This window comes from Borostomias antarcticus, assembly GCF_949987555.1.
Source record: "Borostomias antarcticus genome assembly, chromosome: 6".
NCBI lineage: Eukaryota > Metazoa > Chordata > Actinopteri > Stomiiformes > Stomiidae > Borostomias > Borostomias antarcticus.
The window spans coordinates 22,384,911-22,412,095 of NC_140239.1; the positions used below are offsets into that span (position 1 = coordinate 22,384,911).

At 45.9% G+C, this 27,185-nt stretch overlaps 2 protein-coding genes across 4 annotated transcripts in view; one reads left to right on the top strand and one right to left on the bottom strand.

The window, feature by feature from the left end:
* Window positions 1–129: 129 nt before the first annotated feature.
* ndufaf7 (NADH:ubiquinone oxidoreductase complex assembly factor 7) lies at window positions 130–5,039 on the top strand. Of its 2 annotated transcripts, none has more exons than XM_084439758.1 (10): window positions 130–487; window positions 615–778; window positions 887–967; window positions 1,218–1,328; window positions 1,448–1,661; window positions 1,782–1,840; window positions 1,968–2,081; window positions 2,876–3,019; window positions 3,654–3,827; window positions 3,945–5,039. In XM_084439758.1, exons 1-10 carry the CDS (start codon window positions 409–411, stop codon window positions 4,185–4,187), a joined length of 1,383 nt encoding a protein of 460 aa, XP_084295884.1. In that variant the 5' UTR covers window positions 130–408; the 3' UTR covers window positions 4,188–5,039. The 2 variants fall into 2 exon arrangements, with proteins under 2 accessions (XP_084295884.1, XP_084295885.1); XM_084439759.1 differs by having other exon boundaries at window positions 130–478.
* A 140-nt stretch (window positions 5,040–5,179) lies between these two features.
* LOC311310322 (serine/threonine-protein kinase D3-like) overlaps window positions 5,180–27,185 on the bottom strand; it is a 30,783-nt gene continuing 8,777 nt past the window's right edge. Inside the window, exons 2-18 of one of the 2 annotated variants that reach the window (XM_084439756.1) lie at window positions 20,092–20,230; window positions 17,640–17,771; window positions 16,970–17,127; window positions 15,050–15,242; window positions 14,815–14,892; window positions 14,487–14,670; window positions 13,575–13,698; window positions 12,402–12,479; window positions 11,208–11,484; window positions 10,153–10,205; window positions 9,938–10,010; window positions 9,542–9,648; window positions 8,977–9,138; window positions 8,760–8,858; window positions 8,341–8,608; window positions 7,551–7,636; window positions 5,180–7,406 (exon numbers count right to left, since the gene is read on the bottom strand). In XM_084439756.1, the coding sequence (XP_084295882.1) occupies window positions 7,233–7,406; window positions 7,551–7,636; window positions 8,341–8,608; window positions 8,760–8,858; window positions 8,977–9,138; window positions 9,542–9,648; window positions 9,938–10,010; window positions 10,153–10,205; window positions 11,208–11,484; window positions 12,402–12,479; window positions 13,575–13,698; window positions 14,487–14,670; window positions 14,815–14,892; window positions 15,050–15,242; window positions 16,970–17,127; window positions 17,640–17,771; window positions 20,092–20,230 (2,385 nt within the window). In that variant the 3' untranslated portion in view covers window positions 5,180–7,232. Of the gene's footprint in view, window positions 7,407–7,550; window positions 7,637–8,340; window positions 8,609–8,759; window positions 8,859–8,976; window positions 9,139–9,541; window positions 9,649–9,937; window positions 10,011–10,152; window positions 10,206–11,207; window positions 11,485–12,401; window positions 12,480–13,574; window positions 13,699–14,486; window positions 14,671–14,810; window positions 14,893–15,049; window positions 15,243–16,969; window positions 17,128–17,639; window positions 17,772–20,091; window positions 20,231–27,185 lie in introns of both variants that reach the window. The other variant, XM_084439757.1, reaches the window with a different exon arrangement.

Sequence of the window (27,185 nt, forward strand, 5' to 3'; positions counted from 1 at the left end):
ACAACTAGGCAACTGATATTGTCCAATCAGTAGTTTTGTTTTCCTGGACGCGCTGGGCTGAACCAATACATCCATGGGCTGAACTTTCACATGCTCCGTGGATCAGCTCAGCCAGGTTATGACTAGGTTATGTTTTGAAGTCGAAAGGTGTATATCAGGATGCACTTATCAGCTCTGTATTAACTCATTGTAAAACGAATCCAGTAAATTGCAAATTCTTTGTGGTGGCCTTTTAGCTACTTTGCCTTTTAGCGGTAGCCAGCCATTCGGCTAGCTAGCCAACGTTAGCTAACAGTGAGCTAGCTTGCTCACTTGTCAAAGTTATTTCAGGTATTTCAAAGTCAGACTTGCTGTTACAACTGAGCATATTAGTACCGTTAGACTATTTCGGGGAATGTATTGTTTAAAATGAGGCTTCCTAAAACACTGCAGAATTTGAGCAGAGCCCTTGCCTGTCCTTGTCATCCACTATCGTCAGGTAAGAGAGGTCAGTGGCGTTTATCTGTATTATGGAAGCTGTTTCCACTGACTCATAGCCTCATTGATCATTTGACACATTCATTTTAATAATAATAATGTTTGTTGTTTGCCTCTCCCCAATGTTTACCCCATAGTGAGATGGAGTGTGGCACAGGGCAGAACATGCTCCAGCAGTTCAACAACAGAAGAACGGCTCCCACGGAATTCAATGCTTCAGCATCTGTCCTCCAAAATCAAAGCCACTGGTCCCATTGCAGTAGCAGAATACATGAGAGAGGTTCTCACCAACCCAGTGACGGTAAAGACAAGACCTCCCATCTAGAGCAAGTGAGCCCTGATTCACTGTAGGTGCCATTTCTTTGTTTGACATTGTCATATATATCTTATCTCTATAACTTTTTTTCAGGGTTATTATGTGCGGAATGACATGCTTGGGGCGGATGGAGATTTCATCACATCACCAGAAATAAGTCAGATCTTTGGAGAGGTTAGCATCTTGATATGTTCTCAGTGTTTAAAGTGATGAAAACCCATGAATGCATGGGTTGCTAATCCTGTAGTTTTTTTGACCTAGCAGCATCACTAAACAACTCAAAACTTGTTTAAAGACTGTGGTAAGAGGAGTCAGCTTTTTCTTGGTTATATGAAAGGAATGTATCTATCCAACCCCTCTGCCATTAAGACTGTTCACCCCTGGGTTAAACTACTATATCCCTGTTTACCCTGACTGTCTGTAGCTGCTGGGGATCTGGTGTGTGAGTGAGTGGATGGGAGCAGGGAAGCCCAGTCAGTTCCAGCTGGTGGAGTTTGGACCAGGAAGAGGCTCCCTGGCCAATGACATTCTCAGGGTACGTTTGTTCTCATTATTACAGTATGTGCTCATTATTTCTGTTAGTTCAATACATTACCAGTGGAGGGTGCTATTTCCATATATTATCTTTAAGAGATAAAGTTTTTGTGTGTCCAGGTGTTTAGTCAGCTGAGTTCGGCCTTAGACAGGGCGTCAGTATCAGTTCACCTGGTAGAGGTGAGTCCAAAGCTCAGCCAGGTCCAGGCCCAGTGTCTAACAGGGGACCAGAACCAGGTGGCAACCAGCGAGAATGAGCCAGTGTACCGCCATGGCACCACCACCACAGGCCTGCCCATCTCCTGGTACCGCACGCTAGATGATGTGCCTAAAGGTAGACAACACCTTTCTTATGAGGCACATGCCAATCTGTAGTGTTTTGCTATATTACAAGATGTGATCTGTCAAGTTCTTTATGATGATTTAATGATGGTTGGCTTTTTACCTCAAACAGGGTTTAGCATCTACCTTGCCCACGAGTTCTTCGATGCTTTACCCATCCACAGATTCCAGGTATATTTGCTTGGCTGCCGTTTTGTTGACTAATGCTAATTTACTTGACTAATTTAAGTTGTAATTGTTGTCGACCGGTATAATTCTTTTTAACCATATACTGGAATGTGTGCTTTGTTTTGGATAGAGAACAGAGAAAGGTTGGAGGGAAGTTATGGTGGATATCGACCCAGAAGAGACAGACAAGCTGAGGTTTGTCATAGTGCCGTCTCCCACTCTGGCCTCCTCTACTCTTATACAAGTGAGTGTGAGATCACTTTTCTTTCTACACCCCGTTATCAAGGCTAAATGTACTGCTTAATTTAAAGTGTTACCATATTGATTGGTCCAGATATTTGCACGGTACTGTAGATGCTCGGAGCAAGTAGATGTGATAAAAACACTCCTCTCTAATTGGTTCAGCCCTCGTTACAGCATTAGTAGTGCAGTGATTGCTCAACAGCCCCTTCCCTCTGAGCTGAACGGCTGCGCAGCATCTGGCTTTTATTACCCCTGTTTGTGCAATATATACAGTACCAACCTATTTGATCTGGGTTTTCTGGAAGAGCACTGGGACTTTGATCACTCTGCCAGGGGCTTACATCATGAGGGAGCTTGGGTGAAGCCCGCTTGGTTTTAAATCCTGGCTAATGGCTCCAGCGCATCCACGCAGCGCTTTGCTAACCTGAAGCCAGCCCACTAGTTAAAAGCCGTTCATAATCTCTTGCGCTGCGTTCCACTGTCATTATGGTGGACTAATGGGGATTCCATTAGAGATGGAGGCGTTAATACCACCTATACCACCGCCCCACTCCAAAGTGTTCGCTGATTGTCTAACCCACTCTGACAAGCTCCCCTCCTCACCCCACCCCCGCTCTTTCTCTGTAGCCCAGGGGCTTGGAACTGGTGCTAAGTAGAGAGGAATTAGAAGTGAAGTCATGTATGATTGATGATGTGTGTGTGCGCACCGCTCGGCCTCTGTGTGTCAGCCGGGTGGATGTAAGCAGAGCCTTTTTTTTTTTTTTTTTCTCTCTTTTGAAACCCCTCACCTCCTAGGTAGATGAAAAGAGACGGCACGTGGAGGTCTGCCCGGAGGGAGGGGTCATCATCCAGCGCATGGCCAGTCGGATCACAGAGGACGGGGGCGCGGCGTTGATCGCTGACTACGGGCACGACGGGACCAAGACGGACACGTTCAGAGTAGGTGTTTCGCCATGAGTGTGCGTGCGTGTGTGTGCGCGCGTGTGTGCGCGCGCGTGTGTGTGCGCGTGTGTGTGTGTGTGTAAGGCAAAGTGATTAGCGAAAGCAGCACGGCAAGGAAGGAAACAGATACAGGAAGCGGGCAGGTCTTGTTTGCCCTTTGCTGATGACACACGGAAACTAGGGTCAACTGGTCTCCGCCTCTCCTCCCTGTGGCTCCACCCACCCCCCGCGCAGCCCAGCCCCATCTGTCACTTATTAGGAGTGGTGGGCTCTGCCTGGTCCTAGAGCTCTGGGACGCACTATGAAAGGGGGGTGGGGGAGATCAAACAAGTGCCCCCACCCCACCACCACCTCAAACGGCACGTGTGGCTGGGAACCACACAGACACATCTGTGAACAAGGCAGCCATGAATCACACAGGCCCACACAAAGCTGCATGTCTTGAGGCAGTAGATCATAGTAGAAGATATCCCACCATTTTCCAAACTGTGCAGCTCACAAACGTGAAGAAAAAAAAAGTATCGTAAAATATGTGCAATGTGTCACTGTGTTTGCCGAACAGGCAAAGCATAAATTAATGAATTGTTGAACTTGGAAAGTGGAAATCAACGTTTAATGTCTGACTGCCCAGGGTTTCCGAGGTCACCAGCTCCATGATGTCCTGGCTTCCCCGGGTTCAGCTGACCTGACGGCCGACGTGGACTTCAGCTACCTGAGGAGGATGGCAGGAGAAACGGTCATCTGTATGGGCCCCATCTCTCAGAGGAACTTCCTGAAGAACATGGGTATCGACACACGTCTACAGGTGGGGGGATGAACACGCATGCACACAAACACACACTAAACAGTGTGTTCGGAGGGGAGGGGGGGGGGGTTTCCACTTCTGCTCTTTTGTCTGTTGAAATGTTCTGCTCCTCCTCAGGTTCTGCTGAGGAACTGTGCAGACCCAGGCACGAGGGCCCAGCTCATCCAGGGTTATGACATGCTGACCAACCCCAGCAAGATGGGGGAGAGGTTCCAGTTCTTCAGCCTGCTCCCCCACAGCCGGCTCGCTAGGCCCACGCCGACCGGGGAGGCGACAAAGAAGAAGGACCTGGTGGCCCTGCAGAGGAAGGACCCGGCACCCCTGCCCGTGGCCGGCTTCAGCGAGCTCAGCTTCTCATGAAGAGTGAGCCAGCGGCATGGGTTCATCCTAAGGCTGTTGACTGTGAAAGCATGTAGAGGCTGCATCGATGGACTAAGGACAGTATCTTGATTGTACTCATAAGACTCTAGGTCGGTGGATCAACCCTCGGTGAAGGAAGGTGCTGAGTGGTGATGATGTACTACGCTGTTCTGTGCGTCTTCATCATTGCATCTTTTGACTCCACGCGCCAGAGAAGAAATAACGTCACCCAAGGTCACAGTGTTCAAAGCTGAGGGGGCGAGGCCCACTCTTCTGTGTCTCTCTCTCTTTATGGGTGGAAACCATTCATTGGTGCACTGCCTCCACATCTTGAAGCAATTTGCTGCGAAGCGCGGAGTTGTAGAGTAGCCACTCACAGCGTGCTCTCTCTTCCTCTGACAGGCTCACTGCTCCAGTACTAATTAAAATATACTGTTACCATAGCCAAAATAACCAGCAGGCTTACAGAGGGGGGCTGATGTGGAACTATCATGTTAAAGACGGATGATTTAACATCATTACCAGACCCTCCACACTGTGGATCGTTCCCTCTTTGTTTTTGAATCGGTCAACGTCCCAAGTGGTTTCCTTTGCAGAATGTGTCAATTCGATCACATCTCAAGATTTTTTTATGTACAATATTGCGTATTGTTATAAGAGTTGCCTTGTGTCGGCTTACATTTTCCACTCCTTTGAACATGTCTTCTGTCAAGAGTTTGGTCGCCTTTTCTTGGCCCTCAACATGTGGCAGTGTCATTACACAGCAGTCGTTTTCCTCCCCACAAAATGCTCTGTTGAGCTAGAATGTGGCACAATGACTTTTGACAGGCTCCACTGGCACTCTGTGACATTTGGGTTTAACTGCCCAGATTACAGATCTATAAAGAGCTTTGCCTGAAATACAACCACTGAGTCTTCTCCCAGTGGCCAATTTAATGATCTGTGTGTTTTGAAAATCATCAGTGAAATATGATTGTGTAAGCTGTTTTTGTATTTATTTAAGAAACAAGTTACACAAAAAAATAAGGAATATGTTTTGCATAACTGTCCGAGAAGCTGTTTTTATTAGATAATGTGACAACTGAAATATAGAAAACACTGACATCTGCCAGACCAGTGGCAGCATAGACTGGAAATGATTCTCAGGATTAATGATTCTCAGGATTCATCGCCCATATAAATGTGCTTTGTATACTTATACTGTATGGCATATTTCATAACAGTGATTCACAGTCCAAAGGAGTAGGATTGAGATTAGAAAATAGATTCATACCAAAATAGGGAAATTACTAAGCCTCCCATCTTTTAAAGGAAATATTGTAAAAGTGGTTTAACACCAAAAACCAAATAGCAGGGCTGCTTTGGGTAAGAACTGCTAATCCACACAGCATCTTTGAGGAACCAATATTGAGAAAATGTACTACATGGACAAACCAAGGCCATCATTTAAAAAAGACAGTCCACATATCACACCACCAATTGAAATGTCCCAAAAGCTCTGACAAACTCCACAAGTGATCTTGATACACGTGATCAGATCAGATTAGACTGTTTGAAAGGCATAGTGAGCTACTGCATCCTACCACTGCTCTCACGGCAAACTAGTTAACAACACGCCTAATGGCCTCTTTGACTTGTCCTTACAAGCCACATGTAATATACATGACAAACACTGATGTTTGTTGATACAGTATGCCATCGTTATGTTTCATACTGTACACTGCAATCCTTGTGCTCTCCCTCGCTCTCTCTCCCTCGTTCCCTCCTAAAAGGAGCCTGTGTTTGTGATGTCTTGGTCTTGCAGCTCCTTAACTGGAGCAGCACCAGCCTTGAGTCAACCTAGTTCTCAACTCACAAGGTTATGCTCGACAAAGGAACAACAGGGTACATGTTGTGTAACCCAAAGGAGACGCAGAGGAAATAAGGCAGAGCTTTAAGAGGAGGGTCGCAACAGAACAAGACGAACAAACACCACAAATAAAATGTGATGCTTAAAAAGCATCTGTCAATCATGTTGACTTCATTGAAAAAAAATAAACATCTGTAAGTTATGGCTGAGAGCAGAACGTCAACATCTACGTTTCCCTACGCTTGCGCGCCATTCCATTCTATATTGAATATTTTCTCGACTTCACACTATTCAGCTGACACACAGAATGTTGCGTTCTAAAAGACAGGTGACGGCGACTCAAGGTTGAGTTCTCAGGTTTTCGTCTCACCTCCCACATAATTTTTCTCAGATGAGACATTAAGACTGTGTAGCAGCTGCTGATTCCTAACTTGTCTTCATTCAAAGCAACCAAAGGTGCCAAAAACTAAAGGCCAATAGTGCAAAAACATCCCAACAAATGAGCAAAAAATATAGATATCACAATATATTCTTGACATTAGCATATTCTGTTGTAGTGGCTGTATTCCAGTTCAACAGTAATTCATGAAACAGTTTGAAAGAAATGTTTTGAAAAATAGCACTCCCATGGTAAATTAAAAACGATTCAATGTAGTAACGTGTGAGGAAATTTAAAACAGGATGATAACATCAAAATAACAAAAATATGCTAGAGAGCTGAAAAGCTTGGATTTCCTCCACACCTTAAACTAGCCCTTCCCTGGTCTGAATGGCAGTGCAGAAGTTTATTTCTGTTAACAGGGAGAATCCCAAAACGCCCAGGGCTTGTCTGTCAGCCTCACGAGACGTGTATATTATGGCTTGTAAAGAAAGGCAGTTGGTATAGAGAAAAAGCCACGTAAGGTCTCTGGAATGTTATGAAAACAAAGCAACCTGAATACTGTCACCCCCTCATGGGGTTCCTACATCACTGTGTGCCACCGGACGCATGTGCAGCGCCTCCTGTCTGTTCCATGTGGTAGTGCACCGTGACGCCTTTTTCTGCACATACAGTACATGCATATGAACCTGTATCTCCTGTGTTAAAGCCTAAGTCTAAGCATTAGCAGGCTCCAGGGACCAGAACATCAACCATGGGACTCAGGGTTCCCTGCGTGGACTGCAGCTGAAACACATGTAGGTAGTCCTCCAAGCCACTAGGGGTCCTCCTCCATGTCGTCCAGGTTAGGCGCCATGATGAAGTGCTTGGGGCAGTGCAGGTCTCTCTCGTCGGCGTACTCCTCCCAGCGTGCATCGTCACTCTCGTGCGTGATGTAGCGTTCGCCCCTGCGCGTCTCAAACTCTCGGAGGTCCAGCCAAGTCTGGTAGTCCTGTGGAGGAAATTAAAACCGATATTGAGTCCAACAGGCTTCAGCGCACAAAATAAGAACTATCGTGCTCTTTAAACTACATTTTCGTACATTATGGAGGCACAGTAATATGAACATAGCTCATGGTAGCTGTGTGCTTGTTACCTGAAGCCAGGGGTGACTGAGGGACTTGTCCACACTGTAACGCTTCCTCATCTTCACTTGCAGTAAGTTGTTGATCAGGTCTGTGGCTGTGGGCGTGCATCAGCAAACAGAGACTAAATCAACATGGGAAATGAAGAACATCTGAGACTTCTATCTGAAACTGTGTGTCCTTCCCCCCTGGGCAGTGGCCACTGCAGACTAGTATAGAACACACTGCTTACTCAAGGTCAGCCAAGCAGGACTGAAAAAACATTGAGCTCGGCTTGGTCTCAAATTTGAAATGACAGGCTGAGGCTCTTTCTGAGGTGAGAGATTTCTCAAAGGAGTCCTCGGAGAGGTTAAGACCACCCGTTAAAACTACAGTGACCCTGGGTAACATACTTTGGTGGTCTTCTAGCCGTCCCACTGGTAACGTAGTACATTTCTGAGGGGTACGTTTAGTCATGACTAGAGTAATCTGACACTCCTACCACTGCAGGAGCTCTCTTCTGTGAAGTCAACAATCTATTCAACACAAACATAAAATGGACAATTACATGGTGGTTGAATGATTTTTCAAAAGAGTATGACTCTTGTCTAAGAGGAGAGTTAGATGACGGTCGAGATAATTATCCAATTTGGTTGTAAGACGATCAAAAACGTAATGTTTTTATTCATACTTTCTCTGTCATTCTCTTCAACTGAAAACTTTCAATGTCTCTGTTTCTATCCCTCTCTTTCTCTCTCTCTCTCTCTCTCTCTCTCTCTCTCTCTCTTACACGCACATAAGCCCCCCCTGCCCCCACCCCACCTTCCCCAGAGATCTCCTTCCAGGGGTTGGCCGGGTACATGAAGGCGGCGTTCTGGATCTGGTCGTTGATGTCCTCGTCCTCGTTGAAGGGGAAGGTGCCGCTCAGGCTGACGTAGACGATGACGCCCACCGACCACATGTCCAGCGAGCGGTTGTAGCCCTTGCTGCGCAGCACCTCCGGCGCAAGGTACGCCGGCGTTCCCACGACAGAGCGCCGGAACGACTTCTCCCCGATGATGCGGGCGAAGCCGAAGTCGCACAGCTTCACCTGCGGACGAGACGGGCAGCGCGGTCGTTACGGACGCCTCGCTTCTCGGGTGAAAGCAACAGTATGGTGAGGCACGTGGAGCGAGTCATGGCCTCAGTTTAGACAGTAGGTACGGTAGCCTGGTGGAGGACGGGGTAGATAAAACCCTCACCTGAGGGAAGGGTTCTGCTGAGGCCAGGAGCACATTCTCAGGCTTCAGGTCACAGTGGACAATGTTCTTAAAATGGAGGTGTCTCAGAGCCACAAGAATCTGAAAGCAGAAAACACAGAGAAAGTGACTTCCTACGGGCAATTCACTCTGGTTCAGTCTGTCTCTAGTTACTCAGAGGGAGAGGGCACTGTGATTGAGCTGCTGCTGCTTTACGGACCTGGGTGACCAGGAACTTGGTCAGGCGCTCAGGGAGACGACTCTTCTCACTGGACAAGATCATCTCCAGCATGTCACCGTGGAGCTTCTCCATGACGACAAACACCCTCTCTGGGGTTTCGAACATGCACTCCAAGTTCACGATTCCTGGATGGTGAAGGTTCTGACAGAGAGACAGAGAAGAAGGGCCAACCATAACACACCCAGGGGTTTAACCACCGTTGTCACCACCAGAACAAAGTCCCATCATGATGCTGTACGATGTCCTGGCTTTCATCAAGTAAAACTACACTGTAAGCACATGGGTTATTTCATCCTAGGGTGCCCAGATGCATTTTGAAATGTGCACTATCCTGTGCCATGTAACCTGGGTCAAATAGTATTTGAATCCTTTCACATGCTTGAGTCTTCTTTGAATGTTAGGTGGGTGGGGTTTCGAAATATTGAGACTAGCCCATCGCTTCCATTTTGATGATCAGTGAAGCATAGGTAAGTATTTGAAATTATTTCAAACAGTACAGTATCTTGACCAGGTCTGCGGTGCCTCGGTGCTGTCTGTCCTCTACCTGGAGAATGGCCACCTCGTTCCTCAGCTGGCTCTCCTGCTTGGTGGGGAACCTCATCTTGTCGATGATCTTGATCGCCACGTCTCTCCCCGTCTTTCTGTGTTTACCTACAAACCAAAATAAGGTTCTGCGATCAGATTCAAAAGAACGAACGCAACTTTAAGACGATTCCTTCGCAGACCGTGGCAATTTAGCTGTCTGCGTTTCTCCTGCTGTCTTAAACTATAGAACCGACAGACGGTGAGGAATTCCACTAATAAAAGTTTATTTGAAAGACATAGAAAGAAAAACAAGCCGGGCAGCCCTCCCAGAGAAAGCCACCGGAGAGGGAGGGAACTCTGAATGTACAGGAACCCTGTAGCCCGGCTGGAACAGAGGAGAAGCAGACCGTCTCACCTCCATACACAATCCCAAACTGCCCTGAGCCCAGGACCTCGTCAGCGAAGATCTGGTAGACTGAACTGATATCCTACATGGGGAAGAAAGGGAACGTATCTATGAAACTCATGGTCTCGAATTACATTCACGACTCACCGGTAATGGTAAGAGCCTGCAGAATGTCATCATATTGCATACTTGTTACTGTACTAGGTCATGCTGGGTGTGCTTACCACATTCTCCGTTATCTGTGAGTTTGACACTGAAATGCTGAGAGACAGGTCCTCTGAAGAAGCAGGGGAAACATAATATGAGTTTCAACATGAAACTCAAGGCACAGAATCTTCAAGCATTATGCATAACCTGATGCTAAATCAAAGATATAGACACAGTTAGGGTTAAACATATTACAGAATAAGACCTCAGGCTTGAACCCAGTGGAAATTAGGCTTGTGAAAGCCCAGCCTTCCAGTACTTTCCATAGATTGACTCAGAGCCTGGGTCATGGAGATCTAGGTCACAGCCGGTGATCTATATCCACAGTCTGGTGCTGGATGCGGGGCACCAGATACCGTGCCATCCAGCTGTGTCCCTCACTACGGAGCAGGCTTATGTAACATTACCAGTACACAGTAGCACTGATACAGAATTGTCTGCTCAGACAAATGGAACAAAACCTTTTCACCCAATCTTGGGTCCTGTGCTTCAGATGAACTCTGGGAGGAAGCAGGACCTGTGGTGCTAGTGTCTACAGGCACTTTGTGTGGGACTAATTAACTATCACGTGTATCGTGTGTCATACCTAACCTAACTGAATAAAGGATAAGATAGAGATTAGCTGACTTCAGACGTATTTATGTTATGTACTGTCAATTAATTAATTGATTTATCAACTGCATTTTCATATCAGAGGCCACATCTGCCTGAGTGAAATAAAAAAAATATGTGGGTAATAGTGATAGTAATAGTAATAGTAATAGTGATAGTGTATACGCAGGTTGGAGGAGGTCAAAGTGCAGTCCCTCTGTGTTATAAAACATGTTATTTTGTTATTTTCACCTACTACACTACAAAACAGAAGCACTCCTCAACTTTACTCGAGTCATGTAAATGTATACAGAGCAATACACAGCAATACAATACACTGCAATACAATACATGCAATACAATACAATACATGCATTAACGTACAGCTTAGTCCATTAGTCCGAGATTTGTCATTTTGCTGTCTAGTACCAACCCCATACTGACAATGCAGTCTCAGTCACGTTAACGGTGCTGTACTCACTGTGGTCCTTGCCCTGTCCTGGGCCTGTGCCTACGCTGGGTTGGGGGGTGACAGGCATCAGGGCCTGCCGGATGGCCTTCTCCCAGCCCTGGGACACATCCAGGCCCACGCCAGAGGCTGCCAGCACAGGGTTGTGATAGTGGCCCCCGTTATTCTCCCCCACATAGTAGACCACGGTGGCCGTGATGACCTCGAAGCAGTGGGGGTTACTGCCCTGGGCCAGGCTGGCGAAGTCCTGGGCCTGCTCCACCTGCAGGATTTCCGACAGGGGGATCTCCTGTGGACGGGGGGGTCACGCAAGCAGGGTCAGAGGTCACCGCGGGTCACAATGGATAATCGGCCCGGAGGCCTGGGGTATCCAATCAGCTCAGCTGCGAAGTAGCAGATTTTCTTTTAAACCGACTATCAGGTCCTAGTTAACTGTCCCAGTGCTCTCTTGGCTCCACCAGTTCCTCGTCTCTCCTCTCCTCCCTCCCTGACAGTCTCAGAGAAATGAAGTGTGTGGGGCTTTTCCACTTTAAAATGTTGCCTTCCTTCCTCTACTAGCCGAGCGGCCAACACACCCACCAGGAGAGAAACACACATGAAAGAGCGGGAGCCCGGCCAGCCAATGGGCTCTCAGTCAGCCGGGCCCCTGCACGCCTCTGTCGCCAGTATCAGATGAACTGCCGGTGGTTTCGCCGAGCGCACCACATGACAGGGTGCTCAGTCGAGGGAAGCACCCCCCCCCCTCCCCCTCCCCCTCCCCCGATTAAAGGCAAGACATGCCTCTGCCTCCCCAATCTCAGTACCAGGCGCACGGGCTGCCTACCAGACACCAAGCACCAGCCAAACACAGTGCCCCACCCCGTCACAGATCCCCCTCTACCTCTGTCTCTCTCTCTCTCTCTCTCTCTCCCTCTCTATCTCTCTCTCTCTCTCACTTCCACCTCCTCTGTGAGCTTCAAAGGAGGCCTGACATTCTGCAGGGCTTCATTGGTCATACGCATAAAAGGAGCTTGGCAATTACTGAGGCACAGAAAGAGAATACTTTAGGAGAAATGTCTTTTATATATTAAGTCCTTTTTATCAAGTCACAGAAAATGACTTGATAGATAAAAGACATTTTTCCTAAAGTATTCCTTTTCTTTGCCTCAGTAATTGCTTTCTTTTGAAAGAAATGTTTAATGAGAGATGCAGCAAACGGTCTCATACCTTGTAATACTTGGCTGCACTTTCGTTCTGAAACAGGGTCAGGCACTTACTGTCCAGCCTCCAGTAATGCCTCTTCCTCTGAAAAATGAAACCACTGTTATCACACAGAACCTAAACTGCAATTTAGAGCCCTTTTTTCTGTATGGGAACCTTTTGAGGAAAAAAGTTCCTGATAAAACCCTTTTCAGGTCAGATAAACCCCTTTTCAGGTTCAAAATTGCACTTTTAAGCTGAGTTCACATGCAACAACCACGATGATTTGCTATTTTTAGAAGGTCCATCTCGCTGCGAGTCTTTCCATAAGTTTTTACACATTGAATTTTGAAAACGGCAGTTTCAGAACAATATAATTTTTTAGAAAACAATAGAATTTTGTTCTAAAATGGTTTAACCATTTCAGCTGTTGCATGTGACCCCGTTTAGACTTGGTTTTAGAATGTGTTTTGGACGATCAGATTCAAAGTGGACAGCAAGACACATCATCGTTTATACCTGTGTCTATCATGCGTCTCCAAATGTGTCCAGCTGACTTGGGTTCGTATATAATAACCATAGTAACTCACTCACTCCTGCCTGCGTGTGTGTTCCATGTAAACAAATCAATAATCAGTCGGTTTGACTTAGAGCAGATTGAAAAAAGTGCACACGAAAGCAACCAAAGTAATAAACATAGTAGGACTATTCCAACTGTTTCGATTGATAGATCACAAGTCATTTACAACTTGAAAAAGAGCGCAGGATAAGGCGAAAAAGGAGAAAAATTATCCTGCACTGATGACGTGTTTTCCTGTTACGTTCTTTAGCGTTTGGACTACTAAAGATATGTGGTCAAATGCGTCTCAGACCACCTCGGCAAGTGGTTTGAGGAAATGTTTCACAAAACGTTTTGGTGGCTGTTTACACTTGTATTTAGTGCTGTCCACTTTGAATGTCATGATCCAAAACACATTTTAAAACCAAGTCTAAACAGGGTCTGTGAGTCCAGCTTTCCAGGGCTCTATGTAAGCACATTTACATATTAAACAGAAACAGCCAATAGGATTCCATCCGACCCAAAAAGTCTTCTCTCTCAAATATTTTTGAAGAGGGTTCACACACAAGTACAGTTCTGCATGGCGCCGTGCACAGGCAACACGATCTCTGAGGAGGCACCAGGCAGAGGGGGTTTCTCACCAGGTTGTCTCTGCTGGTGTAGTGGACCATCCAGCCCTCCTTCACCATGGTGGAGCTCTTCCTCTTGGTGTGTTTGATGGACTGAACCACCCGCATCAGGGGGATGTTACTGCTGGTGCAGGGGCTACACACACACACACACACACACACACACACACAATAATATTGTGGTATTTGCGGTAGTAGCTAGTACAGATGGAGGGCAAGACGTTGATCCATTTTACAACTAACCCAGGGGGTTGAGATGTCCACCATTGCAAACAAATAAACAGTTTGGCGAACGTAAATGCTCCTGGAACAACGCAGCTACTTGGAAACCTCAGACTCCTCTTTTCTACCCTGCTCTCCCAACACATGACTCCAACTCCACTCAACATGGCTCCACCCTCTCTCATACCTGGCTCTACTCCCACTGCCTTAATCTATGTCTACCGATTAACCCCTATCATGAATGCCTCCCTCCAATGAAATGCAAGCAATATGCCTATTTCCCGTGGCTGCCATATTGGTCGAGTCTGACGTAAGAGATGGGAGAATGCAGAAGTGCCCGTTGACTCCAATGTTAAAAGTTCATTATAAAAACACCACTTCAAGAACCAAAATAGTCAAAATAACAGGCTGAATACAATAACGGAATTACAAACTCATCATTACTAAACTCAGATTGTTTTTCCCTTCCATAGTTTTCGCGTTTGTAAATACATGGAAGTGAATGAGCCATAGTGAGCCGTCAGCTGCATTCACTTCCATGTGAGGTGCTGTGTAAAGAGCTTATTAGAGAGTCACGGAGAAGGAATGTCAACTATTGTCATGCAAAAATGAAAAGAAGAATCTGTAATTCAATACACCAGCGTGCGTGGCAGATGTGAACAGAAAATCCATAAAACATAAGGCGGTTGTTTACTGCTCTACCTGATAGCCTTGACTGTCTCCTCGTCCTTCTCGCCGTCCAGACAGGGTCCCTCGATGTAGAAGATCTTGTCCTCGGGGGTGGAGGGCTCCTCGGGGTCTTCCATGCTCTGGCTGCCCTCGCTGTTCACGTCACTGTTGTCTACCTCCATGGTGGCCTCTGAGTCTGGGCCTGGGCTGGCCGGCTCTGGGGGAGGGGGGGGGGGGGGGGGGAGAACACAAGGAGGAGGGGGTGTTATTTTTGGAGAGCTATTTCTCAGGAGAGTTTGTCGTAACTCTGTCATTTCTTATGAATTAATCAGAAGACATACAAACTTTGAAGGAAACTTACCCCCGTTAAAGACAACCTCACCAAGACAATCCCTTGGTATCTTGGCGGCACACCTCTTGTGGCAGTTGAATTTACAATCTGAAAACGTGAGCATTCAGCATTTCATTAGCCATGCCATGTTCACCCATTTATAAACCAAAATTCAATATAATGATGCATGATCCCTAAAACATACAACCGACTACTTAGATCCTTCTGATGGCCGTATGTCATTGATCTGGGCGGAGTCCCTCACCTTTGCACTGCATGCCCTGGCGGAACAGGCCCTTCAGCAGGCGTTTGCAGTACTGGCAGATGGTGGGCCGAGTGTAGGTGTGCACCGAGAACGTGTGGGGCACTTTGACTCTGCCCAACACCATCTTCTCCATCCAAATGGGCCTGCCACTCAACAAGGAGTTACGCTTGCCAGCACCCAGGAGAGGGCGCTGCTGAGAGGAGCAGGCCAGAGAGACGGAGCGAGAGGGAAAGAGAGGAAGAGAGTGGAGGTGGGGGAGTACATAGAATGAACAACAGATAAAAGGAAGGAAAATGATAAGAGAGAGCAAAAGAAAGAGAAAAATCCATTAGCATATTACTTTACTAAGAAGCATCTTTACAGAGTATTTGACAGGTTCAACATAACGTCACAGTGGATAAAATGTATTTTATTAATCCTTTTCATTCATTCTGTCCTCAGAAAAGTGCAGAATGTGCAACAGCTAAAAGTTGCAGATGTGAAACTGAACTGAAGTGAGTAGCCTTGCGGTATATGAACACAAAAGAACTGATTTGATTCGGGGACGGCATGCAGAGTATGAAAAGGCTTTGTTACAGAGGCCTTGACTGGGAGATAAATCAACAACTAGGAGATAAATTAAAAGGGAAGATTGTACTGGTACTGAACAGTATGTGTCATATAATTATACATTTCCATACAATTCCCGAAAGATCCCCCAATTCCCATCAATTCCCCAAGTTCTCATAAATTCCCATGGATTTCATGGAATTTTGCAACTGCAATCCCATCACTGACCAGAACAGAGACAACATGAATGGGAAGGAAAATAATCAAGAAGAGCATCTCAAGAATATGTCATCATTATGCGTTGAAGGATAGAGGACTAGTTAGTTCTCTTACGAATGTAGACCTTTGTATGTTTAGGTAGTTCAGTGTTGTGTGAGAAAGTATAGGACGGGATAGGAATGAAAATGTTTTTAAAAAATTATTAATTTCAGAAATAGTTTCTTCAGTGAAACAGCCTTGGGTTTTGGTACTGTATACTCTACAGAGCATTGTACATAAACACAGCTCCCAATTATTAATTGGCCAGACCGAATGGAAAACCATTGGTTTGCCTCAAGCCAATGCTCCAGAGAAGGGCTACTGTAACTTGTGTGTATGTGTGTGCATACACGGGGGAGTGTGTATGTGTGTGCATGCGTGCATGGGGGAGTGTGTGTGTGTGTGTGTGTGTGTGTGTGTGTGTGTGTGTGTGTGTGTGTGCATGGGGGAGTGTGTGTGTGTGTGTGTGTGTGTGTGTGTGTGTGTGTGCTGTAATAGAATTTGTAATAGATACATTCAAATTAGTGTATTCTCTGTATCAAGACATTGTGTAAAGCAAGAAGCTGCCCTTTGTTTATTGCCCTGACCCCCTATCTCCAGGCCTTTTAATCAACTTTATGGCAGGAGACCTCCCCAGGGGTCCCCTCCTCCCAACTATCTTTGATCCCTGTCTTTGTTCACTTGAGCTGTGGCCAAGCCTTCTCACTATAATTGGCTAGTGAGTTATTTGCATATGCAGGTATGGTCACACCCACACTGTTTATAATACCCTGTTCTCAAGATAATCTTGGCTCTTGGTGGATGTTCCTTCCTCTCTGAGCCCGACTTTGCAAACTCGTAACTTATCTGGAATAAAGGTAACCAGCTTGGACTTTCAAAGATGAACCTTGGCATTCTCGACTACTCTTTTCTTAATTATTAGAATAAATCTATAACAGTGCGTGCATGGTGGAGTGTGTGTGTGAGTGAGTGAATTTGCGTGTTTGTTAATATGTGTTTGTCTTCAAATGGCGTTCTGTTCCACACAACCCTTTACACAACACAGGAACAACGACCATTCATGGAAAGTCCAGGGATCGTACAGAGAGAGAGAGAGAGAGAGAGAGAGACTACCTCTTCCTGGGGCGCTGGGACATGCTCGATGGGGGCTGGGCGGGGGACGGACAGTACAGCTCCAGGCAGGGACACGTTGGACAGACGCCTCTTCCTCACCCCGCTGCAGTTGTTAGGGATCTTAAAGGCGCAGCGCTTGTGGTAGTTCAGCCCACATCCTATGAGGAAAGAACCCCATTGATAAACAATTGCTAAGCCAGTGCTCTGTGTGTGTGTCTCTCTCTCTCTGTGTCTATGTCTCTTTCATTCTGTTGCTGTGTGTGATCAATGAGAGTGGGTGGACACATTCAGGTCATGGCCTGTGCATTCCTCTGTCCACTGTTCATTCTAACTCGATCATCTCAAAGGTTATATAATTATATATATATATAATTTCAGCTCTGTCCTTCGACTATTGTCCTGCTCCACAAAGCGTTAAGGTCCTATCCATCCACAGCTTGGCATTACTACAGTAAGATCCACTCAAAGGCTGTGATCCCAACTTGAAAGCTGTCCTGAAGGAGGACAAAGCCAGGCAGTCCGTAATCAAGATATCCTGCTGCATAGTTCCCCAGGCTTTGATTTAGACCATGTATGAGCCTGGGCCTTGGTTTGAGGTGAAGCCCTGGTCATGAGGGACATGAGTGGGATCAAAGCAAGCCCAGGGGCGGGGGGACGGTCCAGAACTTACCTTCACATTTGAGGCCCTGTCGGACCAGGCCCCACAGCATCTCCCCGCAGTCGTCACAGAAGGCCGGAGCCCTGTAGGAATGCACGTACAGCGCATGGGGACGGATCTGGAAGTCCTCGACAGTGGCGAGAGCTGAAACACACACACACACTTTACCATTAGGAAAAAAAACGATCAAACTGAAGGTCAACAGTAATTCAAAGTCCTGATATTCAACTCAATGCACATTCAAACACACACATTATCAGCTCTGTAAAAGTAAAGTAAACTTTTATATGAGTCACGATTCAAACCATTTACGTGAAACCACTTAATGAGAAGCCCACTCTACCCACTTCAAAACATTGTCCACGTCACTTTTTCCCATCATTTAGTCTACGTGTCATCATTGAGCGTCATGCGGAATTCTATTTAATGATATCATGATATCATATCAGAGGGACGTTGATATTGTTTGTGTAATGCTCATTCTTCATTCATGTCCCTTGAATGTGGCTGGAGTAACAGTGCAATTTCCCCTCAGTGATTAATAATGTACAGTACCTACCTACCTATTCTGAAACAGGATTGTCACAGCGGCCCTCACTTACAATAGTTGATATGACGTAATTAACACAGGACATTGATTAGTCATTTGAATTTAACTGCTAGGTGCTGACTGACTGTTGGCTTTTCCTCTCCCTCGTTCACTGGAAACTGACTCGGCACGTCTTTGGCAATTTTCTGACAATTTTCTCTGAGGGCACAAATGTTTTTTCTTTGATTTCTCTCCACCTATTAATCTTTGCTGTGCCCAACCTTTAATCCAATGTCAGGCCATTCTGTCTCCTTTTTTGTTGCCAAGAAAATGAATTTTAGTCCTCATCAGCCCCGTCTCTTTTATCAACCGGCTAACATGAAGGCCGACTTCATACTCATTCGGCTGTAATGAAAAACAGCACCATAGAAACCACATTCCCAAAGAGTGCACCATCCAAGACGATGTTCCAAGGGGGAATTTTTCACTTTGTAGAGAGGAGAGCTTGCTTCACTTGGACAAGCACACAGAAGGCCGATTACAGCAATATTAGGAACTCAATCATCTTTATGGCGACAGTGAAATCAATCATACAAAATATCTCTCTTCAGGTCTGAGACCTGCAGCATACAGTATTCATTATTTCATTTTTCTGATTAATCTTTTTACTGTTTTTTTTCAGCATTTAAACATACTTAACAGATTTACACACAATATACACATTATCTATTCATTACAGTAATTCATATGAATACACACCGTACTTCAATCATGAATATACATTCATGTTAGGCTTAGTGTTTTCCCCCCTTTTTATGATTGTACTATCCTCTGGAAGCCCATCTATTCAACACCAGACAATGAGCACTATCCATAATTAAATGAATGTCTGATTGCAGTGAGAGAATGCACAAGGAAGGTGGGTAGGAGTGTGGGCGATTGAGGGGGATACTAGCTGGAAGGACATGAGCAGTGACCACTCACTCTCTGCCATGGCCATTAATCATGGGCAGAAAATCACCTGGGGTTTTGAGGGGATTTATTTTTAAACAGGTGCTGGTCACAGAGCAGTGAGCTAAGAGAGATCGGCCTCAGAGATCTGCGTCTGATAGAAGTAGCCCTGACACACACACACACACACACAAGAAGTGGGGTATTGCGACCAGAGCCCAGCCGCCTCCCGACCAAGGGAGTGGTTTCAGCGGAAGCAAGAGAGCTGAGAAGGATCTCAGCACGGCTGTGCGCGCGGGCAGAGAGGAAACACAGCTTCTCATCCGCAGCACAAAGCCGCAGGCGCTGCGTTAGACGCGCTACGTCTGCAGCTCTGCCAGGCGCTGCACCAAAAACAACGGCAGGTGAGGAAGTGGCCTGGGGTTTGAGTCTCACGTGTTGGGACTCAAGAGTTCAAGCTCTTCACAATTCCTATGGCGACAGTGTCAGGGTGCGCAGCTGTTCAGGTGTCGGTTGAGTTTCCCACCTAAGCCTGTCAACCAGGAGGACCGCAAGAGGTCACCAGAAGAGATGAAAATACCGCCGAAAATATGATGTAGATGTAGACAGAAGGGCTAAACAGAGTCCAGGGAAAGAGCGACACTCATGGGTGTCACAGGAAGAACAAAGGGGTAACTGTGCCTCGCACTACTCTAGACATGAACATAACCTGCCCTTAAGGCCAGACTGACCTGTATGCTTGAAAGGTTCAACCAGCATACATAGTACTTTATTAATCCCCAATGGGGAAATTCAAAAATAGTTCAATACAAGTACTATCTATCTATCTATATATATCTATCTGTATGTACTGTACCACTGTAAATTATGATGCAGAGATGTTTTTGATGATTTTTTCATGTGACTGACTGTCCCCTCTCTTCAGGCGCTCGGCTTGGTGGAGTAGTGTGACGCATCTGCCAAGACATCAACAACAGCACTCACCGGAGAGGACGACCTCGATCAGGTCCCCCTCGTGGATGTCCTCCGCCGACGTCAGCCTCTGCAGGATGTTCTCAGAGTTGAGATCGTGGCGGAAGAGGAGGATCTTGTCGTACATGCCAAAGAAGCCACACTCTGGGAACTGCGGGTGGAGAGGAGATTGAGATGTTTAAAAGAAGTGAGCTACTGTGCGGCGCCTCCGACACCCCTTAGGGGAAACTGAGAGGGGCACAGTTCTCAGAAGACCCATGTCAAAGACCCACTTAATGAAAGTGTTCATCATTTGTACTGTGGGGGCCCAGGCTTGAACAGCATCAGCAGGAAGCTGGTTGGAGGAGGGGGGGGGGGGGGGGGTGCAGTTTGCACAGGAGCCTTCAGCGCATACTGAGCGTGACAACAGCAGGAAATGGAACCCACAAGGTTTCGCAGCGGAAGGTTTGCGCAGCTCTCAATTAGGAGCCCGGCGATTAATCTCCCTCCGGTCATGAATTATGCCTGAGGCCCGGTCACCGACACCCTGCGCCCATTAGCCCCGCGGTGGCACGCCACACAAGCCCCAAACAACATGACACTGAGCCGACAGGCCGTAACGCATCGCAGGCCAAACAAAGCTGCCGCCGACTGACACCGTTCTGCTCCCTCGGAGACAAACAATAAGACAACAATCCGCACATCACAGAGCAGCCTGGGACATCGGCGCCGTCACCAACTGACATACAATTACAAATCAACGTGCCACCAACTGACGTTCTGGCCACAGAACCACAGCCAAAGTAGCTCAAACTACATGCAAAGGCATTAATCTTACAGTAGATAAACCTATAGATGCACCACCTGACTACTATTTGAGAGAGCCTGAAGAAGAAGACACAAGTTCCTCCATAAAAACAGCATATAATCATACTGGCAGAGAGGGTGGGCTTGACATGATCAGCTTCAGCTTCTCTCCTGCCCAGGGTAGGAGGAATGTCCTCTCTGTCCTCTCTCCTATCATGTTTAAAGGAGTAGGTATCCAGCATTATAAACCCTGTTATAAGGTCATTTATGTAACTGTTATATATACAGTATAACAGTCCATGTAAAGATTTTGACAGACTGCATTTTTGAGATATTATTGCTCATTGCTCATGTCAATGCTAAGTACACATTGGATGGATCTCTGTGAGCATATACTTTATACTTAAATACTTTATATATACTTTTTTATATATATATATATATATATACTTTATATGCCCATAGAGATCCATTGTGTAGGCCTACTTAGCGGTGACATGAGTAAAGAGCACTAATATCTCAAGAGTGCACAGTCTGTCAACATTTTTAGACATTATATATATCATAAATAGATCATAAATATAAATAAATTAATGACACATAGATCATAAATAACCTGGGTTATAAATAGTGTTTATAATGCTAAATACCAAGCTACGCCTGTAAGGAGAATGAAGCAGGGTCGATGCCTCTTTTGGGGCTTCTGGGTAAACAGAGATCTCTGTATCAAACCAGGCTTGTGAGAGGGCTGATCACAGGAAACAGTATTCCCTGTGCTTTTACTTTCACATGACCCTTTCAGCTCCAGCCACAGGATCAGGACGGGACAGCTTTTCAAACCCCTGCACAGAGACCACTGTCAGAACACGTCCCTTGCACATAATCCCCTAATAGGGCAGTAGCCATCCACAACCACGCCTACTTAGGTGAGCAGGGGGACCCATAAGGAATGCATCTGTTAATGAAAAACCGCTGTGCAACAACTACGCAACGTGACGTCGTGTGGACACACAGCTGATCCCCTTGTTGTGTTAAACCACCATTAACCTGGCTTGACTCTTTCAGGCACAATCCTCGCTTGCACTCTCTCGCTCCCATCATCCTCACACTCGTCAAATCTAGAGGAGATTTTCAGATGAGCCGGCCCCGAGCCAGCTCGACGGATAACTGGATGAGGTTGCAGAGCGAGAGGGAAGTGTGAGGTGAGCCCTCAGTCTTTCTCCCCCCCGACACAGGAACCCTCTCTACCCAAGAGTCATGGGGCAACAGGGTGCAGGAGGCCTGTTACATAACTATCATCTAAACAGCTGGGCGCCCATCTCTAATCTACAAAGCACTCATGCCATTATCTGAGCTCATATAAGTCTCCATCGAGGGCAAATAACCCCCCCTCCCTGTTACATACGATATTGTACAGCCTGTTCCACAGTCAGGTTGGGGCGCAATGAGTTAATGACTACATGCACAGGATACAGATGGGTTTCAGTGAGCATTCCGAAATACGTACTTAAAGCCCATGTTGCATGAGGTTTTGTGTGCTAGTGGCGGTTTCCATTTTATGCACTGTACGCATCTATGCGGACAAATGCAGAACCACTGAACAGGCAGCGGTTTCGAGGAGGAAAGGGGAAAAGGTGCACAGCACTTCGAAAACACTTCAGTCAGGCGCAACCTTGTTTATCCAGGACAGTTCTTATCAAGCCGTTAAAACGGCATTCATCTGTGAGTTCAATTAGCGAGGAGCCTCTGGACTGTAAAGGCCAATGGGAAATAGAAAGGTAAACAGTTATTGGCTTGTTTCCTTGCACGTCGGTGATCTGTCACCTCACTCAGGCACTTAGCCTGGAACAACAGGAAGCAGGGCTGAGTGGCCCAAGGTCGCCATGACGTCCAGAGCCCTGTCACCAAGCGCTGCCCTGAGCCCTTGGTTCGTCTGTGCTCGATGGCTACGCCTGAACAACTGATTAAGAAAGAAAGTCCTCCGTCATCGCCCTGTTTACCTCGGAAACACGACGGAAGTGTTTTATTAGTTATGAATGAGGAGAAAATGGAGGCCTATTCTCGTCTTGCCATGATGCAACGTTTTCAACATTACCACGTCATCATTGACAATCATTGTCTTCAAAAGTGAATCTAATCACTGATGTGAGTTCAGCTACCTACCCATGCATGTTCTCTGCTGTCGGACAAATGCTCTCCATTCAGTATCTCAAAGTGTTACCAGCAATACTTAGCATACTGCATTGAGATAGAGTTAGGGTAAGAGATAGCCTAATTACACTGGGTGAGGTTGAAACACGTGAAAACAAACAACGCTCGTTCACCCACACACACCAACACACACACACATACACACACACACACACACACACACACACACACACACTTGAATACTTTATTTGATTCCACAAATTGCATTATAACAGCAAGTAATCAAATATAATAGGGCTAGACAATTCAAGAACACCTAAGGATACACATAGCCCCTCCTCCACACGGCCAAGCTGCCTATAATAGCTGAAACAGAGCAATATTGTTGTTTGGGTTTGCTCTTTCTCATGCCAGCAATGTTCAGACCAGTCCTGGTATACTTATGTGCAAGGCCCAGGCTTCCAAATATGAGTATACAGAGTTTACATCTGTACCCATAATTGGTTATAATGGTACTTAGAATATTTATCTTGGAAAGCCTGGTCCATGTATAGATCAAAAACACAGCTACAATGTACAATCAGGATGTCCTTGTGACTGATATCAACAAAAACAACATCAGGTGTATTGGGGATGCTAGCTCTAAAGTAGTCTACACAACTGCTTTTGCTTCACATATTCTTTTACCTGGTGTGTGTGTGTGTGTGTGTTTGTGTGTGTGTGTGTGTGTGTGTGCGTGCGTGCATTATATTTATGCAGGGCATTGTATGAGACCTCAGCACAGCCAGCAGCGTTCAGGCAGATGCATTCGAAACATCTACAGTGAACATCAAATCATATGTAGCCTGTCTGAATAGTATTCTTCCAACAGACTCACTAAAAAGACATTTTGTCTTGATGTGGAGTACTGTATCTTACCGTACGGCCTAACCTGTTACACAAGCACTCATTCTTGTACAAAGGAAGGGAGGTAGCTCTGAGTATTCGCAGCCCAGCAACAGAGAGATAAAAGTGTCTGTTTCATTCTCTCAAAGGCTCTTTGTGGAGAAAATGATGTTTGTGAATTCCGCTCTTTTGCTCTGAAATGCTGCCATGAATAAGACTTGTAAGTAGTGTTGTAGTCTAGACCACTTACTCTAAGTGTATTGAGACCAGAGTGTATTGAGACTGAGACAAGACCAAGACTTTGAGGGGGTGAGACCGAGACAAGACCAAAAATTTCGGGGGGTGAGACCGAGTCAAGACCAAGTCAGGGTGAGACAGAGTCAAGACCAGAACCAGACCAGTACGAGTTCCACACTGCATGACACACTCATGATAAAATGTGGAACATGCAAATGAGTGACAAGTTATTGGTTGCTTTTGAAACAGGAAGTTTTACATCCAATCCCAGTAATGATGTTAACAAATAAATTAGCCAATGCACAGGCAATTGAGTGATATTCCAGTTGTGGTTGTGGTCTTGATAAAATCCCGAGTCCTCTTTATCTGAGACCAAGAAAAGAGTAACCAGACCAGGTCCAGCCAGGCCTATGTGCATGGCTGGCTTGTTTCTGTTCAGGACTGGTAGGACAGAAGCTAGTCATTCCACTGAAATAGCTGTGAATTGAAATGACATGAAATAATGTCTGATAAATTAAGATAGGTCTTGTCGCCTGGACACATCAGTTCCAATGCTTCCAATGCTAATCCAGCACAATAAGAGCGGGATAGCCAGTTAGCTCATGAGCTCACAACAACTAGCAGCAGCTTCCATAACATTAATGGTAGCGGTAAGTGGCTAAAGCTTCTGTTTCTGGACAAAGGTAAGGGATAAACCCAGATAACACAAGGCTAGCGGACCTACAGCGGGTCCCTGATGGACGAGCTGGCGGATCTCCGGCTGAATCCGCTGGCGGGTTCCTGGCCATTTGCACATTGAATGGCAAGCGGACCTATGGCGTCAGGGACAGCGGTCCATTAGTAATCTGAAATGCTCCCACTATTGCTCCACCACCATTCCACCGGTAGTTTATTGGCTATATCCTAGGCCCATTGGCCCTAGGCTTATGGATTTCTATTGCTAAATTAACTGAACATTTTTTGGTAACCCTTCCTTTCATAGTCCCCCAATTACTAAACATTACCTGGTAAAAACATGCAAAGTATAGCCTAATATATATAATGGGTAATTACTGAGACACCTATACTGTAGGTATAATTTCAATAGTATTTCAAATGTTCAATTACTGCACATAAATTCAATAACTGACATAGCACCACCAGGTAACCCCATTTTTACATAGCTTCTATAACATCCAGTGCCGAAAAAAAAATCTCCCACACCAGGGCTTGAACCCCTGACCTTTGGCATGGGAGTCAGGTGCTTTATCCACATGGGTTCCCAAACTCCATCAATGTGGACCTCCCCTCTGAAAACAGTGACACACCCGCGCCCCCCCCCCCACTCCCCAAATTAGTCCATTTTGCAAGGCAGCGTTAGCTAGCTCATAACGTTACACAGCTAAGTTGGCTCGGTGGCACTGTTGCTAGTTCACGTTATGATGTTTTCGCACAATACATTCATGCCTGTGGGGGGAGGCTCTCTCTGCACTATCCACAAATTTAGTATACATCTCTCCCATTATTTATTTTGATTTTCTGACCTTTAAAATCACGTTTCATTCATAAAAACCATAGAAAATTCAAAAATAAAAAATATTTTCCTTTTTTTTTTTCTCACCATCCCTTCGCGCCTCCCCTGAATTTCTTTGGGCCCCCCCTAGGGAGGCCCGCCTCACAGTTTGGGAATGCCTGCACTACACCACTGAGGAAAGTGTGCGGTGTCATAGTGTATTTATTTTGGTGTGCTGGGACCACTGACTCTTGTGGTGGCAACATAGAACTGCAGGTCAACAACACGACGGAGGGAGGGAAGGAGGGAGGGAGGGAGGGAGTGACAACCGGACAAATGCTATCTATGGTGCGCTGGCTTCCAGCCATGCACAAAGATGTGGTCGATTCAAGACCGAGACCTTCAAAAAGTGGTATTGAGACCGGTCTCGAGTACTACAACACAACTCATAAGGACAGAAAGTGGAAAAGACTACTAGAATGTTGTATGTATATCAATTTGCCACACTAATGCTTTACGAAAAACATTACAAACATCAAATACACAACACCTGTGTGAGAATATATCCGACTGTGTTTTTTCAGACAGACTGACATGGGGGAAAGATGTGAATATTATGGATGGGTCAAGTACCTTGTGTTTGAACACTGTTGATACAGTTTACTGCAGGATGCAAAGAGACTGTCCCCCAGAGACCAATCATTTGAGTATTGTGTTTTAGTACTAATTCATGACCTGTTTATAACCTTTGCCTGCATTCTTTTCATATAATACTTCCTGTGCCCCTCTTGTCCACTCAAGGAAGGAGGATTTGTTGACATACAGTATGTGTGTGTATATTGGCAGTCCTTATGTCTGGTATTCATCTTCCAAAGAGTATCCCGAGGCTCAATAGAAACTGTTAGCCACAATCTTCCATGGTGTTCTTCTTCTGAGCTCTCATTAGATTTAGAGAGAAATAAAGATCTCTGCACAGTAAAAGGGTGAGCTGCCGCAATCCCCTTCTGTGACCTTCCACTAGTATGACCTCTCTCTTAGCGGGCTGTGTCGGTGACGTCAGGAAGTCACTTTGACAGAGCGAGACGGGAAGCTCACCCTCTGGTAACACACACACCTCAGATCAGGGAGGGAGTTGAGGGGGAAGGGTTCCACAGAAACTCTACACCTCCTCTCCTCCGAACGGATATTAGCTCTCATCCCCCTCTTCCACAGCTCAGAGGAAGAGAAACACCCATTCATGAGGAGTGACTACAGCCGTGTTTTCAAACCCAACAACAGGAGAGTGATGGTGCTTTTAGAGCACTTAGGTTGCTATAAAAACAGAATAACCCTAGCACAAAAAACACACTGTTCTATCGCAGGTTTGTCAGTCAAAGCCCTAGACAAAGGATTGGTGGTCATTTTTTATCTTAAAGCTCAATGAGATAACTTTTTTATAGTTCAATATTCACCTCTACTTGCTATTAGTTTATGAATTGGCCTTAACAAGACCCCAAAAATCGTTTTCGTGACATGAGACTGCATGAGACCCTGTGAATTTATTATTTTAGAATTT